The sequence below is a fragment of the Pygocentrus nattereri genome, chromosome 3, assembly GCF_015220715.1.
Source record: "Pygocentrus nattereri isolate fPygNat1 chromosome 3, fPygNat1.pri, whole genome shotgun sequence".
NCBI classification, from domain to species: domain Eukaryota; kingdom Metazoa; phylum Chordata; class Actinopteri; order Characiformes; family Serrasalmidae; genus Pygocentrus; species Pygocentrus nattereri.
The window spans coordinates 5,024,807-5,043,728 of record NC_051213.1 but is presented as its reverse complement, the minus strand read 5'-3'; the positions used below and the strand labels follow the sequence as shown (position 1 = coordinate 5,043,728).

The 18,922-nt window shown below is 42.3% G+C and overlaps 1 protein-coding gene across 4 annotated transcripts in view; it reads right to left on the bottom strand.

The window, feature by feature from the left end:
• col11a1a (collagen, type XI, alpha 1a) overlaps window positions 1–18,922 on the bottom strand; it is a 192,442-nt gene that overhangs the window by 47,137 nt on the left and 126,383 nt on the right. For all 4 annotated transcript variants that reach the window (XM_037537327.1, XM_037537324.1, XM_037537326.1 and 1 more), the window contains 3 exons: window positions 17,770–17,859; window positions 6,893–6,946; window positions 294–401 (listed from right to left, as the gene is read on the bottom strand). In XM_037537327.1, the coding sequence (XP_037393224.1) occupies window positions 294–401; window positions 6,893–6,946; window positions 17,770–17,859 (252 nt within the window). The remainder of the gene's footprint in view (window positions 1–293; window positions 402–6,892; window positions 6,947–17,769; window positions 17,860–18,922) is intronic.

Genomic DNA, 18,922 nt, shown 5'->3' with positions numbered 1-18,922 from the left:
TCCAGGAAGCTGTTTGAGCACCATGGAAGTTTTTCTAGAGTTTTCTGTTTTTCTCCCTTCTAACTAATTGAACTTTTGATATATGTGGTATTCCTAACTCTAACTCAGCCCTTACTGTCCATACTAGTTTGTCAGATTGTATTTAACTGTATTTTATTTTCCTGTTCAACCTCTGCCTGTAATAAATGCCCAAGCTCTACATGTAATTAATACTCTGTATGTACAAATCATGCATGGAGCTAACTTGCTAGTTAATTGTCTAGTCGGTTGGCAGATAATATCTCAGTACTTACAGGGGCGCCTTTCTCTCCAGCTGGTCCTGGGGGACCCTGAGGTCCAGTGCGTCCTGGCAATCCGATTGGACCAGCAGGTCCAGCAGCACCTCTCTCACCAGGTGAACCCTACAGGTGCACCACACACCAAACATTCGACAGGTGAACAACACTAACTAACTCATTACTTAGAGCTCAGTATGTTTTGGGCTTCTGTTCGCAACTATCAAGGAAGCTTCAAATGGGCTGGATGCTAAAATATCATTTTTAATTCGATATACAGATTTTAACGTATACATAGGTTCACTGGCTCTGTGTCTGATCAGGTCACTTCTCTACATTTTGCATTCTCTAAAACATAAGTATCATCTTTCTCTCCCCAAAGCAATGGACTCTAAATGTAATTCAGTGACAGACACTTCTATTTTACTCAGGATCATTATGCTAAATTGGATTTCAGGCCATTGCACTATGCAAGTGGTTTTCAAAACCAGCCCTCAGGGCTATATCCCTGCTTTCAACACGGAGAGACAGAGCAAAAATGTGGACTGTCTCCAGGGCTCTGAGTATTGGTTCGAGAACAAATGATCTGGAGAACACACATCTGGTATGTTCTACTGTAGAATGACTGCCCATATTCTCTAAGCTGATCTCATTTGGGCTCATTGGTGGTTGGTTAGTGTAGTGGGTAACACCTCTGCCTTCTACACTGCAGACTGGGGTTCAATCCCCACCTGGACAAACACCCTCCACTATACCAATAAGGGTCCTTGGGCAAGACTCCTAACACCACCTTGGCCTCCCTGTGTAAAATGATCAAACTGTAAGCCGCTCTGGATCAGAGCGTCAGCCAAACGCCGTAAATGCAAATCTCATTTTGACTTCAGAAGGGCAGTTTGAAAAAAGGATGCTAATGGCGTTTGCAGTAAATCCAAGCTTGCTTGTAGTCCAAGTCAGCATGATGCCATTATATGGCACCACCATCGTTCATCATTAAGCCCCAAATGTTAGCTAATCACTGCTACGTCTCATGAAACTTTGGAGGACGGCTAAATGTGCTTGGCGAAGAGCGTTAACTGGCCTAACAGATGCCACTGACTTCCCAGCATCACTCTACGCTGACGAAGAAAGGAGATAACGGTGCCTTTGGACAGTCTTTGGCCGTTTGTAAAGTTGGAAAGTTGTCACTGGATCATAGCTACCGGCCGTTCCTGTCCGTGTGGGCATTGGCGGCTATTTTTGGAATTTCCTTATGCAAACCATATGAATAGCCACTGCTCCAATGCTCGCTTAGTGTACTGTACTGATGTGGTATCACAGAACATGCTCACTAGTACCACATCGTTACCTTAGGTAACATGGAACTGGAGCTGAAGGTGGGCGATATGGCAAAAAACATAATATCGCGATATTTCTAGAAATTCTCATGAAATGCAACATGTCTCAATATTTCTTTTTTGAGACATCTGATCAGCTGGAACAGAGAATAAAAGAACGGGAAGTGCTATATTTGTGACATGCCGTATAAAAACGTGCCGTAAGACTCAGTAAGGCGTGGGAATGATATAAAGTCGTGGCCATGACTTTGTAAGGCATGGGAACAAGATCATGCCTAGTGACGTATCACAATACTGAACTGTATCTATATTGTACAGTGCTACCTACTAGTGATGTTGCAATGTTGAATTTTGTCTATATTGTTATTGAATTTGTATCCCATTATGGAATTTTGTCTATATCGTCTAGCCCTAATATCAGTATCACAATATGGAATTTTGTCTCTATCATGCACTTCATCCCAAAGAGCCCTGCTGGTGACATGCCATACAAATAAAAAAAGAAAGTGCTGTAAAATATTAATGTCTGGCAACGAGATCCCATTACGTGGCCCCGACTTAGTAAGGCGTGGGAATGATATAATTAAGTCGTGGCCATGACTTTGTAAGGAGTGGGAACAAGATCATGCCTTATCAAGCTGTGGTCAAGGCTTACTCAACTCATCCCCACACCTTACTGAAACGTGGCCACAACTTAATCATCTAATTCCCACTCCTTACTAACTTGTGGCCATGCATTATGGTTATTATACATGACGTCACCACCAGGGCTCCGTAAAATCCAGTTAAGCGGGACTAATTTTGCTCTCTTTACAGTAAAACATAGCAACGTTCTACAAATGATGACGATATGCACAACATTTCCAGAAAAACGTGTCAAACTGTATCGACATAATTTATCATGATAACGATACACACTGTCAAACCGACCAGCCCTATTAGCAGCCACTTGAGCACAACATCTTTTGGTTAAAGGAATTAAAATGAACCTGTTCATGAGAAATGAACCCACTCTGTCCCGCCTAGTGAAGCCAAGCCCGGCTGAGGGCTCCTAACCTCAGACACTGATCTGCAGGGATTTGAACCCAATGCTCAACTCTGCACTTCTAAAACAGGAGCCTTAGCTGGACGAGCTAGACCCTTTTCAGCGGTTATTCCCCACGCTAGCATTTTGCTCAGACCATCCCTTTAATTTCTTGGCAGAGAATCTTATCTGCGCCCAGCAAATGTTGCATTTTCCACCAACAAAGCAATCCATTCCACAGTAAAGCTGCCACTTGTGCTTCGTGGACAAACTGTGAGTTGTGGGGAAACAAAAGCTCGGGTGGCGCGAGTTCTCTGTTGCGTTCAGCTATGGGCACAAAGAGGTCCAGGCAGAGCCAGACAGCAGGACTGGGCGGCGTGGGTGATAAAATGTTGACTCTCCAATGAAAATGCTGATACTTTTTTCAACAATCTGAATATTTATCTTCTAATACAAACGTGTATCTAACGCTAAAAAAGGAAGCAATATAATCTATGATTTTTTTTCTGAATATATGAATATATCACTTTTTGTCCATGCCGGATAGCCCTATTATCGCAATATGGGATGTTCTTTACATCGTACAGCCCTTGTATCAGTTTTACAATATGGAATTTCATCTACACTGTTCTGCCCTTGTAATGACATAGGAATGTATAGATTTGAATATATTATGTATCTGTCGTAACAGTATCGCAATAAGTAATTCTGTCTATATTGTGCATTCCTAATATCTGTATCGCAATATGGAATATTGTCCATATCATCCAGCCCTAGTATCGATATCACAATATGGAATTTTGTCTATATCATGCAGCCCTACTATCTGTATCCAATAATCTGAATATGTAATTTTGGAATTTGGAATGGAATTGTGGAATTTTGTCTATATCATCCATCCCTAGTATTGTTATCACAATATGGAATTTTGTCTATATCATGCAGCCCTACTATCTGTATCCAATAATCTGAATATGTAATTTTGGAATTTGGAATGGAATTGTGGAATTTTGTCTATATCATCCAGCCCTAGTATCGATATCACAATATGGAATATTGTCCATACCATCCAGCCTTAGTATCGATATCACAATATGGAATTTTGTCTTTATCATGCAGCCCTACTATCTGTATCCAATAATCTGAATATGTAATTTTGGAATTTGAATGGAATTTTGGAATTGTGTCTATATCATGCAGCCCTCTCTGTATCCAATAATCTGAATATGTAATTTTGGAATTTGGAATGGAATTTTGTCTATATCATGTAGCCCTAGTGTTGACATCACAATAAGGAAGTGTGTCTATATAGTCCAGTCGCACTGGAATTGTGATAGGGAGTTTTACCACTATTGTAAAGTCCTACTATTTGCATTGCAATATGAAATTTGATCAATATCATGCAGCCCTAGGGACAGTATTACAATACTGAATTTTGTCTATATTGTACAGCCCTACTATTGGTATTGGTATGACTTTTGCCTATATTGTTGAGGCCTAGTATTTGTATCCCGTTATGGAATTTTGTCTATCTCATGCAGCCCTAACAATTGCACTGCAATATGGAATTTTATCAATTTTGTGCAGCCCTAGTGACAGTATCACAATATCGCTGCTGTCGGAACAAAACCTCGTATCTCCATTTCCGTTTTTCAGTTCTTGACAGAATTGGAAATTTCCTGTTGCCCTTTATGTTGTAAATTTCATGATGAACGCACCAAATAAAATGACCCAAAATTACTTGGTAAAAAGTCTGATTCCACTGATTTACATTTAAAGTAGAGTATGTTTTTCCCTTCTCCTATAAAGTTACCATTTTGGAGATACGAGGTTTTGTTCCGACAACAGCGACATGTTTTTTGTCTGTAGCATGCAGCCCTAGTACTGGTACTGCAATGTATTTGTATTGCACAATGGGATTTCATTTATATTGTGCTGCCTAAAATCAGCAACACAATATGGAATTTTGTCTTGTGTGAGTCTAACATTGGTATCAAAACATGGAATTTTGTCTATATTGTAAAGCCCTAGTACCAGTATCAGGATACTAGCCTTGGTATTACTTGGACTCACATTGGCCATCTATACCAGACAGCCCGAGACAGGCAACCTTAATCAAAATACAAGCAGGGATGGGCAACAGACAGCTTTAATCAAAGCTAGAAATGAGAGATGGCTCTGAACTGTCAACTTCAGTCTCACTCTTCACTGCTCTTTTTACGTCCAGAGGGATTGGCTGGACAGCTTGGGCAGCTTCCTTCAGGTTTTCAAGGATGGGCATTTCAAAGATTGCTGTAATTCAATGTCTACATCTTTGAATGAACAATATAATAATATGAAAAATATAAATGTTTATGTTGTTATGAATAAAAAGCAAGAACAGAAAAGACTGTTTCACTTTCAATTTCTATTTTATGTGTGTGTGTGTGTGTGTGTGTGTGTGTGTGTGTGTGTGTGTGTGTGTGTGTGTGATTTAACACACTACTAGATGGCCTACAGAACAATAACAAATTTACAACGTACATGTTTACCTTTCACTCTCAGGTAAAAATAAACCTGGAGGTAACGTACAGAGAAAAAAAAAAGAAAAAGAAAAGGCCCTAAAACTGGACCCTGTGGGACTCCACAAGAACATTCTTACAAATAAAGGTGCCAGAAAGGGTTCTTTGAGTGATACCATGAAAGAAAAACTTCTGGTTCTCTAAGGTACCTTTCAGTGGATAGAACTATTGTTGTAAGTAAGATATGTGAGCGAAAGTGAGTGAAAGAACCTTGAAAGTGTCAAAATCCTCAATCGTACATGAAGGTTTTCGAAGCCTTTAAAAGATTCTTGACGTTCATAAATCTCTATTTCAAACCACGGTTCTTCACAGAACCAAAAGTGGTACTTCTAGGGCATCACTCTGTTAAACCGATCTGAACTGTTAAAATGATCTGCTGAATATATGAATCATCTTTATATTATATGAATATTTCAAGCATTATAAATTGTCCTTGAGGATTTTCCGAGTTCATCAAAGGGGAATTGCGGTCAAGTGGCTGTCAAAGGCGTAAATAAAAGTGATCAACTCAAGCAAGTAACCGTGATAAATGTGATGCCTCACCAGTCGGCATTCGCAGCTACCACACAAGTAAACACCTATTTAAACATTAAAAGAAAATCTGCAACTTATTTATTATTTTATTGCCTTTGATTTTGTATTAATACGTTCGTATATCCTATTAGGTGGAATATCCACAGCCGTCCTGGGTGCTTGTGCTGTGTTTAATGCATACTGATGTGGTGTATTGTTCACCCACCCTAACTGAGGCAGGGTGACTCAGCAGTTGCACTTTAGCCGCCAGCAGACCGGATGGCAGAAGTAAACGATCAAGCCATGCTTGTGCCATAGATCTAACGATCAATTATTTAAGAAAAGCGAGTCAGCCATGTCACCCTATCATTAATTACTCTCATTTTCTTCTCTTTCCTGCGCTTCCCCTCCCTCTGCCGCGCCTCTCTCTCTCTCTCTATCTCTAAAGTTTAATTTATAGACCCGAGCATCTTCATACAAATGCAAATGCTTCCATTATCTAGCTGACACGGCTGAATTTGAAAGTCTTCTCAATGACACTTCAGCCATCCGTTCTAATCTGGCGTTGGCCTGTCAGGCCCTTAAAAAGAGCAATTATGGCCTGACAATACTTATCGGCTCCTCTTAAAAAGAGAAACGAATCTGTTAAGAGCAGAATGTCTTTTTAGTCCAAGAAAGCCTTGAAGACGTTCCCTTACTTCAGTGCCCGTCACGTCAAAAATCTAACTTGGCAGCTATGCTGTAAAGAAGTGAAGAGTCAGTAATTATGAACCAGCACCATGAATTTATCTTTAAAAAAAATATAGTGTGTAATTTGGATGCTTTCTATTATTTTACAGGCTGAAAAGTGCCCTCTAGTGAAGAACGGCTGGAACTGCAGGCACTGTTATGAAACAATGCTCAAAACAGCATTTCTCTTTCAGATAGAATTTGATTTCGCATCGTGCTCTGATTTCCCGGGTGTGTGTGCTCCTCTGAGCGGCACACACACACACACACACACACACACACACACACACACACACACACACACACACTCATCCTCTAAAGCCCTAATGGTGTTAGAGAACCATTTCTCAGCCCCACCCACCGATGCAACCTCAAACTCCTAAATACTGAATGTTGCTTTTGGGGAAAGAAGCGTTTCACATTAGTGACACAAAACCATAGCAGCTGTGTACTTACAACAGGGCCGGGAGGACCCTGAGGACCCTCGCCTCCTTTCAAACCAGCCGGACCCTGCAGTGAGAGAGAGAGAGAGAGAGAGAGAGAGAGAGAGAGAGAGAGATGTAAACCAAACTATAGACACAGTAATTCTACAAGAGTTATAAACACTCACAAGCTCACAAGTGCACTGCCCTTCAGAAGTTTGGGGACACCTAGCGCTGCATAATGTTGCGGCCCTTTTCTGCAGGTCCTCCAGCGGACGTTCTACTGGCAGAGCTTGAATATGTTTAACCAATGCAGTCTAATAAAAGTTTTCGGCATAACTTTCTTACCAGACTAGGAGTCATGAAGTGTTGAGACCCTGCGTTGAGCTGCTAGTGAGCAATGGGGGTGAATATAAAGCCTCTCCGCAAAGACGGCTTCAATAAAAATACTCCTATACATGCTCCGTAGTGCTCACATGTTCAGTAGTTTCATAAGTCAGATACAGATTTCTGCCTAAATACGCTGTTAGAATGCACGGCTCCACTGAGGGACCTCGTCCAAACCAGGTGAAACATTAACGATGAAAAGGGCGATGTTTTCACTGTCAAACTACATTAACTGACCATTTTAAAACCTAACCAGCTTTCTTTCCCGTCAAAATATATATGTAAATCACTGCTGCCAGACTAAAACCTTGTATCTCCATTTTTGTCGTTTTTCAGTTTTTAACAGAATTTGAAAATACCTACTGTCCTTTACATTGTGTGTAAACTTCATGATTAACGGACCAAAAGAAATGGCCCAAAATGACCTTGCAAAAATTCTGGTTCCATTGACTTCCATTAAAAGCTGACTAGGTTTTTTCCTTCTCCTGTAAAGTTACCATTCTGGAGATACAAGAGGCTTTTATTGTCATTCCATCTATGCACAGGTACACAGTGGAGTGCAATTGCGTTCCTCCAGGAACATCACGGTGCAACAAGGAACAAAGTGCGAACGTGCAGACATCGTGTGCAAACAAAAAATGAAACTAGAAACAACAAATACGATGAATTAAACAGACATAAGCCAAACTCCACCCCTGTGATCCCCTCGCTATGTTGTCAGCACTCACCGGCACTCCACCCTTTCAAGTGTTTAACCCTTTAAAATCCCAGGCTAATTACACACTAAAGCTTATCGTTCATGAACTCCAGGGTTAAACCACCTTCAGGCCAAAGGGGTTCTGATATGCACTTCAGTGAAAAGCAACAGTGAAGATCACTGAGAAATTTTCAAAAGAAGGCAAAGCTTTGGTCCTGTGGTGAATCTGTGAGTCGTGTCCTCTCTGCACCCCTCATCACTTCACTTCCACAGTGACGCGCAGTGAGACGGCGGTGAGCAGACACAATGGGAGATAACCCGAGTCACGTAGGACCCTCCGTTCACTCTGATCTTCCCGTGTCTTTTTAATCTACTGCTGTGGCTCATCAGAGCAGGGCTGTCCCGGGGTCATCGCCTCAGGATGCTCACCTGGCCCACATGCGCTGGGCTGCCCGTCAAGCTGGGACGTTAGCTGTTAGTCTAGTGAGCTACAGTTGAGAGGGTTTATAAGGTATGGTGTGAAATAAAGCTACGGCTGGTCTAAAGGCAGGTCACACATATCGCTGTTGTCAGAAGAAAACCTCGTATCTCCATTTTTTCATCCTTTTTCAGTTTTTGACGTAATTTGAAAGGGGCTTTTATCTTTTATATTGTGTGCAAATTTCATGATGAAGGGGCCTAAAGAAATGGCACAAAATGACTTGGAAAGACGTCTGGTTCCATTGACTTACATTATAAGTGAAGTAGGTTTTTTCCTTCTCCTGTAAAGTTCCCATGTTGGAGATACGAGGTTTTGTTCCGACAGCAGTGATATGTTAGGCTAATATAATTACGCATGTAAAAAAGGCTGAAAAGGGAATGGTTCTATTTAGAACTATGAGTTCTTTGAAAAACACGGTTCTCTGCATGCTGAAATGGTTCTTCAGACTGATTTAAAATGTCTTGTACATGGTTCTATATTTCGCTATTTTTAAAAGGGTTCTATTTAGGGTTCTGCTGTTGTACACTCTTAAAAAAGATGCTTCTTCAAGGGTTCTTTAGTAAAGAAAATGGTTCTCAATAGTACCATGAACACTCTTCGCATTGTGAAAAGGTTCTTCAGATTGATGGAGACTGTGCGGTATATGGTTCGATATAGAACCTTTTTCAAAAACGGTTCTATCCACCAACAAAAGGGTTCTGCCGTTGTACACTCTTAAAAAATATGTTTCTTCAAGGGCTCTTTAGTAAAGAAAATGGTTCAATCTAGAACCATACATATTCAGAGAACCCTCTGCATCATGAAATGGTTCTTCAGATTGATGGTTCTATATGGGACCTTTTTAAAAAGGGTTCTATATAGCATCAAAAGGCTTGTGCCATTGTTACGTGTTTTGCTGTTGTTACGTTGTTATGTCAAGCTTTTTTTCAGTGTTAAAAAGGTTCTATATAGAACCATGTACAGCACATTTTACATCAATCTAAGGAACCCTTTCACGATGCAAAAACAAGCATGCAAAGGGTTCTTTGAGTATTCATGGCTCTATATAGAACTATTTTCTTTACAAAAGAACCCTTGAAGAACCATCTCTTTTAAGCATGTATAAAAGCTTTAACATTGAAACAAAAGTAGAACCATGTTGGTACTATACAGAACCATTTTCAACAAAATTCCATATAGAACCATGTACAACATTATTCATATTTCCGAAGACCAATTTCCCCATGCAAAGAGGCATTTAGGCATGTTATTGGTTCTATATAGGACTCAAAGTTCTAAACAGAGCCACTGTGTTTACTAAAGTACTCTTGAAGAACCATTTTTAAGCGTGTAGCTAAACACTGCCTAACCACCAGATGCTTAGATCCCTATTCGTTCGGATATCTGCCGTAGGCTAGGCTAACGGCACGCAGACATCAACCAGAGCCGGTTTAAGAGGAGCCTGGCCGCTTCCTATTTCCCCCGTTATATCAAAAACAGGACTGCTGAACAGCAGAGGGCGCCCACGAGTGAGTCCTCGAATCACTTTGAAGCTCCTGAGAACAGCGAAGAGTGCAAATCTAGCAAAGCTATTAATTAACTGAATATACGTCCAGCTTCATAAACATGACTAGCTCATCAGCTAAGGGTACTAAGCTGACTTAGGAACTAACTAGGGGGCAGTCGTGGGCTGGAGGTCAGGGAACCAGCCCTGTGACCGGAAGGTCGCTGGTTCGATCCCCAGAGCCGACAGTCCATGACTGAGGTGTCCTTGAGCAAGACACCTAACCCCCAACTGCTCCCCGGGCGCTGCGGATTGGGCTGCCCACCGCTCCGGGCAAGTGTGCTCACTGCCCCCTAGTGTGTGTGTGTTCACTAGTGTGTATGTGGTGCTTCACTACACGGATGGGTTAAATGTGGAGGTGAAATTTCCCCGTTGTGGGACTAATAAGGGTCTCTATTATTATATAATAATAATTATATAATAATAAGAATCTCTTTTTTTTTAAAGAACTGACCAAATATATGTCCAGTTTCATAAGCATGCAACATCACAAACATGACTAAAGTCATTACTGACCAGATCCCACAGGTATGACGAGCGTGTCTCGAGTGCACCTGACGAAAACGCCTCTGTGCCAGAACTCGACTGGAAGACGTAACGGATTTTGTGAACTATTTAGGCAAAGTTGCCCAAAAACATGTGAATCTCGACGCTCGGGGTGGAAGCGAGCTCCTGCAGAGCCACCGCAGTACAGATACGAGTGATTTCCTCCTCCTACACACCTGACAGAGCTCATAAGGTGCTCACTAATTAGCTGTTAAGCTGTTTCAGGTGTACTTAATTGGGGAACACGCTAAACTGTGTGGTGCTGTGGCTCATCAGGGACTCGACGCCACTGCTGTAAACAGAGCTGTGTGCAGATTAGATCGACGCAGATTTCCTGCACTGCGCGCTAAGAAATCTTAAATAAAAACAAAGGTACTAATAAAAATAAATGTACTAATATAAACGTATTAACTCTATTATTCATTTATTAACATTGTAAATCGCTACTGACATTATAAACAGCTGTTAGTCTGGTGAACATACACTGGAGCAGCAACTCTTAGGGCTTAACTTTATTAATGCCAGCGTATTAAATTAATACTTACTGAATATATTTGAATGTTATCTTGATTGATGTTACTATATCGACTAATACTTATAAACTGTATTAATGCTATTTTTTTGCTGATACTTCTTAATTAATTCCAACTTATTATTAACTATTATCTTATTACTGCTAAATGATTAACTTTGCTAATACGTATTAATTTAATAATTCTGACTTATTAACTTTATTAAGGCTTATTAACTTTATGAATGCTGACCTATTAACATCATTAATGCTTGTTAACTTCATTAATGCTAACTTATTGACTTTGTTAGTACTTATTAACTGTATTAACTGTAATGTTAAGCTTTATTTATATATATATATATATATATATATATATATATATATATATCACACACACACACACACACACACACACAGACACACACACACATATTACTAAATCTTTTAACTTTATTAGAATTGATTTACTAATATCTACTGTAAAAAATACATCATCTTTAATTTATTAGTAATTTATAAAATTTATTAGGAATCTAATAAAATTACTTCATTAACTAGTTGTATTCAACCTAAATACGTGCCTTGAATGAAGAATTCCTTCTGAAATATGTGAGTTAATAAATGTAGCTCAGCTGCTGAGACCACGGTTTTTATATTGAACTGATGGACCATTTCTTGGACAGTGTACAGTGGTGTGTGATGATGGTGTGGGATTGTGTACAAATTCCCGTCCCCCACTGCCCGTCACACCACCGTCTGACACCAAATGACTTCCGCTGGAGTTCTGCTACACAGAGGGCGCAGCGATAATAATCGGCTGAGGTCACTGAGCGCGTCTGCGGCTGATCTGGCTGGCCGTCAGCGTCGCTGAGGACGGAGGGTGGGAGTTTATCGAGTACGCTCTCGTTCTCTCGGTGCTAGATGACATTGGCGTGCCGTGTTTGAGCAGTGCTGATTCAGACGCCGTTCCGCTCGACGCTGATGGAGAGCGCGGCTGGTTATTTGCCTTTGAAATCTGCGAGCTGGAGTGTTTGGGGGGTTTCGCATTATTTGTTTGTGAAAATGAAAAGTGCCTCAGGAGCTGAGTTACAGCACCTGAGGAGAAAAGAAAAACTGAGTCAGCAAGAGTGAGAGAGAAGGAGAGAGCGAGAGGACAAATGAGAGAGTGAGTGAATGAATGAGTAAACAAACGAATGAACACTTGTCAGTGAATGAGTGAATGTGTAGCGGGATGACTGAGACAGTAAATGAGTAAAAGGCCTGAACGTGTAAAGAATTAAAGGGACGAATGGCTGAATGAGTGAAGGAGTGTATGAATGATGGAGGGAGTGAATGAATGATGGATGAGATGAATGAGTGAAGGAGTGAATGAATGATGGAGGCAGTGATTGAATAATGAGGGAGTGAATGAGTGAGGGAGTTAATGAATAATGAGGGAGTGAATGAGTGAGGGATTGATTGAATAGGGAGTGAATGAGTGAGGGAGCGGTTGAATGATGAGGGAGTGAATGAGTGAGGGAGTGATTGGATTATGAGGGAGTGAATGATGGAGAGAGTGAATAATGAGGGAGTGAATAATGAGGGAGTGATGGAGTAATGGAAGGAGGGAGTGAATGAGTGAGGGAGTGATGGAGTAATGGAGGGAGGGAGTGAATGAGTGAGGGAGTGATGGAGTAATGGAGGGAGGGAGTGAATGAGTGAGGGAGTTAATGAATAATGAGGGAGTGAATGAGTGAGGGAGTGATGGAGTAATGGAGGGAGTGAATGAGTGAGGCAGTGATGGAGTAATGGAGGGAGTGAATGAGTGAGGCAGTGATGGAGTAATGAAGGGAGGGAGTGAATGAGTGAGGCAGTGATGGAGTAATGGAGGGAGTGGATGAATGAGTGAGGGAGGGGGTGAATGAGGGAGCGATGGAGTAATGGAGGGAGTGAATGAGTGAGGCAGTGATGGAGTAATGAAGGGAGGGAGTGAATGAGTGAGGGAGTGATGGAGTAATGAAGGGAGGGAGTGAATGAGAGAGGCAGTGATGGAGTAATGAAGGGAGTGAATGAGTGAGGGAGTGATGGAGTAATGGAGGGAGTGGATGAATGAGTGAGGGAGGGAGTGAATGAGGGAGCGATGGAGTAATGGAGGAAGTGGATGAGTGAGGGAGTGATGGAGTAATGAAGGGAGGGAGTGAATGAGTGAGGCAGTGATGGAGTAATGGAGGGAGTGGATGAATGAGTGAGGGAGTGATGGAGTAATGGAGAGAGAGACTGAATGAGTGAGGGAGTGATGGAGTAGTGGAGGGAGTGGATGAATGAGTGAGGGAGTGGATGAATGAGTGAGGGAGGGAGGGAACTTGACCGCGGTGTGTTCAGCTCTCACTGTATGAGTAAGTCAGAGCGACGGTTCCATCGTTGATCAACTGTTTTAGTGCTGCGTTTAAACCTTTCGGGAATCTGCACTTTCTCACCCTCGAACCGGGCAGCGCACTGGGCTCTACAGCCTGCAGTGTTCGGTCATCTATCGCTGTAAAGGTCAAGTTGCACGTAAAACTGCAGCAATATGAACAGGTCATTAGTAACTGCAGTACGAGGAGGAATGAGCCTGAACACATTTTGTTCTTCACTAAATCATTTTTGAAAGTATTTTCAAAATTAGCAAGATTAATAATTGCTTTATAACATCAACCTGCACACAAATGAAAACATAAACTCTGGTAAACTCATAAAAGTCTGGCAAAACTACGCAAACACAATTAAGTAGAATTCTAGCTTTTTAGCTTTCCCATGTAATTACATTAAAATATATGTTTTACAATGAATATATTCAGAGAGAAGGGCATTTGCTGAATGTTTAGTTTTTAACTGTTTTTTTCACCGGGCAAATGTGTGTGTGTGTGTGTGTGTGTGTGAGAGAGAGATTGTAGCTTCTCGTTAAGATTAAGATTAAATGACCCCTATTAGTCCCACAAAGGGGAAATTTAACCTCTGCATTTAACCCATCCGTGCAGTGAAACACCACATACACACTAGTGAGCACACACACACACTAGGGGGCAGTAGGCATATTCGGCTGGAGCGTTGGGCAGCCCTATCCGCAGCACCCGGGGAGCAGTTGGAGGTTAGGTGTCTTGCTCAAGGGCACCTTTGTTATGTCGGCTCAGGGGATCACCCCGGCAACCTTCCGGTCCCAGGACTGGTTCTCTAACCTCCATCCCACGACTGCCCCCAAAGCAGTTGTGTGTGCTTGTATGTGCAGGAGGAATATTTGGTATTTATTCATTTTGTATTACATATTCTGGATTTTTTAATTTATATCAGGACAAAACAGCGTATCTCTATTACTGGCCTTTTCTTCTCAGTAATGAGTGTGTGTGTGTGTGTGTGTGTGTGTGTGTGTGTGTGTGTGTGTGTGTTGACAGGGTGTACATTACAGCAGAGCGAAACACCCCCCCAACCCAGGCCGGTGACCTTGTGCAGAAACACATGAGTTTCTCCTCCGGTTCCTGATTACCAGCCTTTCCATTTCCATTATTTATTCAGTAAGTAATACATCCCAACAAAAACAAACAACAGTCCTCATCCAGAGATCTGTCTTGGGATGCAGTTCGTGCTTAGCCAGCTAACTTTAAACTTACTTTGATCTAACCTTGGTGGATCACTTTTACAGGTACACATCATCTTGACAGCTTATTCTGTATGCCTGACCGGCAACAGGGCCAGTTAAGTTCAGGATTACAGGTCATAAACAACTCTGGAACAAATCAGCTTCGACCTTTTTTTCAATGAAGGGCAGCCATCTGACCAATCAGTGCTGAGCTCCTGAACAATGAGGGGCAGCCTGCTGACCAATCAGTGCTGAGCTCCTGAACAATGAAGGGCAGCCTCCTGACCAATCAGTGCTGAGCTCCTGAACAATTAAGGGCAGCCTCCTGACCAATCAGTGCTGAGCTCCTCACCAATGAAGGGCAGCCTCCTGACCAATCAGTGCTGAGCTCCTGAACAATTAAGGGCAGCCTCCTGACCAATCAGTGCTGAGCTCCTCACCAATGAAGGGCAGCCTCCTGGCCAATCAGTGCTGAGCTCCTGAACAATGAAGGGCAGCCTCCTGGCCAATTAGTGCTGAGCTCCTGAACAGTGAAGGGCAACCTTCTGACCAATCAGTGCTGAACTCCTCACCAATGAAGGGCAGCCTCCTGGCTGAGCTCCTGGACAATATAGTGTAGCCTTCTGACCAATCAGTGCTAAGCTCCTGAACAATGAGGGGCAGCCTCCTGGCCAATCAGTGCTGAGCTCCTGAACAATGAAGGGCAGCCTCCTGGCCAATTAGTGCTGAGCTCCTGAACAGTGAAGGGCAGCCTCCTGGCCAATCAGTGCTGAGCTCCTGAACAATGAAGGGCAGCCTCCTGGCCAATTAGTGCTGAGCTCCTGAACAGTGAAGGGCAACCTTCTGACCAATCAGTGCTGAGCTCCTCACCAATGAAGGGCAACCTTCTGACCAATCAGTGCTGAGCTCCTCACCAATGAAGGGCAGCCTCCTGGCCAATCGGTGCTGAGCTCCTGGACAATATAGTGTAGCCTTCTGACCAATCAGTGCTAAGCTCCTCACCAATGAAGGGCAGCCTTCGGACCAATCAGTGCTGAGCTCCAGAATAATGAAGAACAGCCTTTTGACCAATCAGATTTAGTTTCTGACCAATCAAGGACAGCATTTTGACCTATCTGGACCAGCTTCCCGTTAAAAAAAAACTAACCAGGGCTAGTCTTTGTTTAATTAGGGACAGCATTCTGATTAATCAGGGACAACTTCCTGACCAATCAGGGCTAGTCTCTAATCAATTAGGGACAGCTTTCTGACTAATCAGAGACAACCATCTGATCAATCAGGGCTAGTTTCTAATCAATTAGGGACCGCTTTCTGACTAATCAGAGACAACCATCTGACCAATCAGGGCTAGTTTCTGATCAATTAGGGACAGCTTTCTGACTAATCAGAGACAACCTCCTGTCCAATCAGGGCTAGTTTCTAATCAATTAGGGACAGCTTTCTGACTAATCAGAGACAACCATCTGTCCAATCAGGGCTAGTTTCTGATCAATTAGGGACAGCTTTCTGACTAATCAGAGACAACCATCTGACCAATCAGGGCTAGTTTCTAATCAATTAGGGACAGCTTTCTGACTAATCAGAGACAACCTCCTGATCAATCAGGGCTAGTCTCTGATCAATTAGGGACAGCTTTCTGACTAATCAGAGACAACCATCTGATCAATCAGGGCTAGTTTCTAATCAATTAGGGACCGCTTTCTGACTAATCAGAGACAACCATCTGACCAATCAGGGCTAGTTTCTGATCAATTAGGGACAGCTTTCTGACTAATCAGAGACAACCTCCTGTCCAATCAGGGCTAGTTTCTAATCAATTAGGGACAGCTTTCTGACTAATCAGAGACAACCATCTGTCCAATCAGGGCTAGTTTCTGATCAATTAGGGACAGCTTTCTGACTAATCAGAGACAACCATCTGACCAATCAGGGCTAGTTTCTAATCAATTAGGGACAGCTTTCTGACTAATCAGAGACAACCTCCTGATCAATCAGGGCTAGTTTCTGATCAATTAGGGACAGCTTTCTGACTAATCAGAGACAACCTCCTGTCCAATCAGGGCTAGTCTCTGATCGATTAGGGACCGCTTTCTGACTAATCAGGGACAACCTCCTGTCCAATCAGGGCTAGTCTCTGATCGATTAGGGACAGCTTTCTGACTAATCAGGGACAACCTCCTGACCAATCAGGGCTAGTTTCTGATCAATTAGGGACAGCATTCTGACTAATCAAGGACAACCTCCTGATCAATCAGGGCTAGTTTCTGATCGATTAGGGACCGCTTTCTGACTAATCAGAGACAACCATCTGACCAATCAGGGCTAGTCTCTGATCGATTAGGGACCGCTTTCTGACTAATCAGAGACAACCTCCTGGTAAATTAAGGGCAGCCTAATTTCTGACCTTTCTGTGACAGTTTTCTGACCAATCAGGGACATCCTTCTGACGAATCAGTGACATCCATCTGATCAATCAGAGACAGGCTTCTGGTCAGTCAGGGTGCAGGTGGACCCCATGGTCACGTTTTCGTGTTTTTTTTTTGTTTTTTTTCATGACATTTGTGGCGTCAGTTGCTTTTTAACAGAGGAAGCAAATCATACATAGATGTGAAGACTGTAAGGCAGTTGTTACTCCAGTAAGTGTGAAACGTGGAGACAGCACTCAGAAACGTTTTACTTTCTCCAGTTACCCAGTCTGACTCCCGCCTTCTTTAACGAAGGAGCCACGAACTGGCTGCTCATCATAAACATCACACATCCGTCTCCATGTGCATGAGAATTTAATACCTAAACCTGGGTTAACACAGAAAGATGCTTAACCGCTGATGTAAAGCGAGTCAATCGTGTTTCGTAAAGCTTGAAACTAAATTGAAAATAAATAAATAAATAAACAAATAACTGCTGGTCCACTGTGACTAGAAGCTTCTCCTGCCACAGCGAGGAGTATTAGCATAATGCATTCCCCACTGCAGTGAAACAAACAAGTGTGTTCGACTGGAGAGTGTGCTTCAGTTAATTGGTAACGTGTCCCACTGAAGCCCCCCTGAGAGCGCTGTGGTGCAGCGCTGTGCTGTTAATGAACTAACGTTGAAATGAGCCCCCCGAAAGCTCATACAGAAGAACAGGGCAGAATGTTCGCGTGTTGGCTCACCGGTGCTCCAGGAAGTCCTCGTTCTCCGGGGAATCCTCTCAGTCCAGGGGGTCCGTCTTTCCCAGGAGGACCCTGAGGACCTGGATCTCCCTACAGACAGAAACACACAGGTCAATGACTTTGAAAAAAATACAAAATCTACTTAATAAATGAGCTCTTAAATGTTTCTGTCCTGCGATTAAAACAGCTTTTGACTTTTAAAAAGAATTATTTGCGTTTTTTAAAGACATTTATAAAAAATTATTATTTATTTCATCTTTTTGTTTCACTTATATTTCTTTTTTTTCTTTTTTGATATAGAACTGATAGTTTTGTCATTTAAAGATCTGTCACGATTGGCTCCTCCCACTCCATGTGCATTTGTTTTGGTCCTGCCCCCTCGTTTCATGACTCCACCCCTGATTGTCTCCACCTGTTTCCCGCCTGTCCCTCGTTTACCCTGTTATTATTTAAGCCCTGTGTTTGCCCCCTTGTCTTGGCTGGTTTTTGTCTGAACTGTTATCTGCTGTGTTGGATGTTCTGGTTTGTTCTGCTCTGCTTGTTCTGTTGGATTCTGGTCGTGTCTGTCCCCCCGATCTCTCCGTGTTGGCTATGTGAACCTGGACCGTTTAGACTGTGACCCTGGATGTGTCCTTAATAAATCTCGCTTATCTCAGCACGTGGGTCCCCCTCCTCGCTCCCCGTTACAAGATCAAATTCCATTTCATTTTTCCTGATTTCTTTTATTTATTTATTTATTTATTTATTCACCTAATCGCATTATTATTTTAATGTAATCATTTACAAATAAATATATCAAATAACTGAATAAACAACTATTTACTCTTTTCTCTTTGACCTGATTTTATAAAAGTCTTTTCAGACATTCACAGCTTAAGCCCAGTGAACTGCTCACAAACTACAGATCATTTCCTCTCTCCGAACTCTTTTAGCCTTTAGAAAGTGCAGTGTGTAGCAGAATGTGTCCAGAGAGCCTGACTAACCGCGTTATAAAGTGAAGGGGGTCCGCCGATCGCTCCAGGACAATAAAAGACGATCAAACCCGACCCTGTTATATTGCTCTCGCTTTGACACCGACGCTGACGGATGCTTTATAAAAAAGTTTGAGGCTGAAGCTGAAAAAAATTGAGTAAGCACTATCTGACTCGATTCC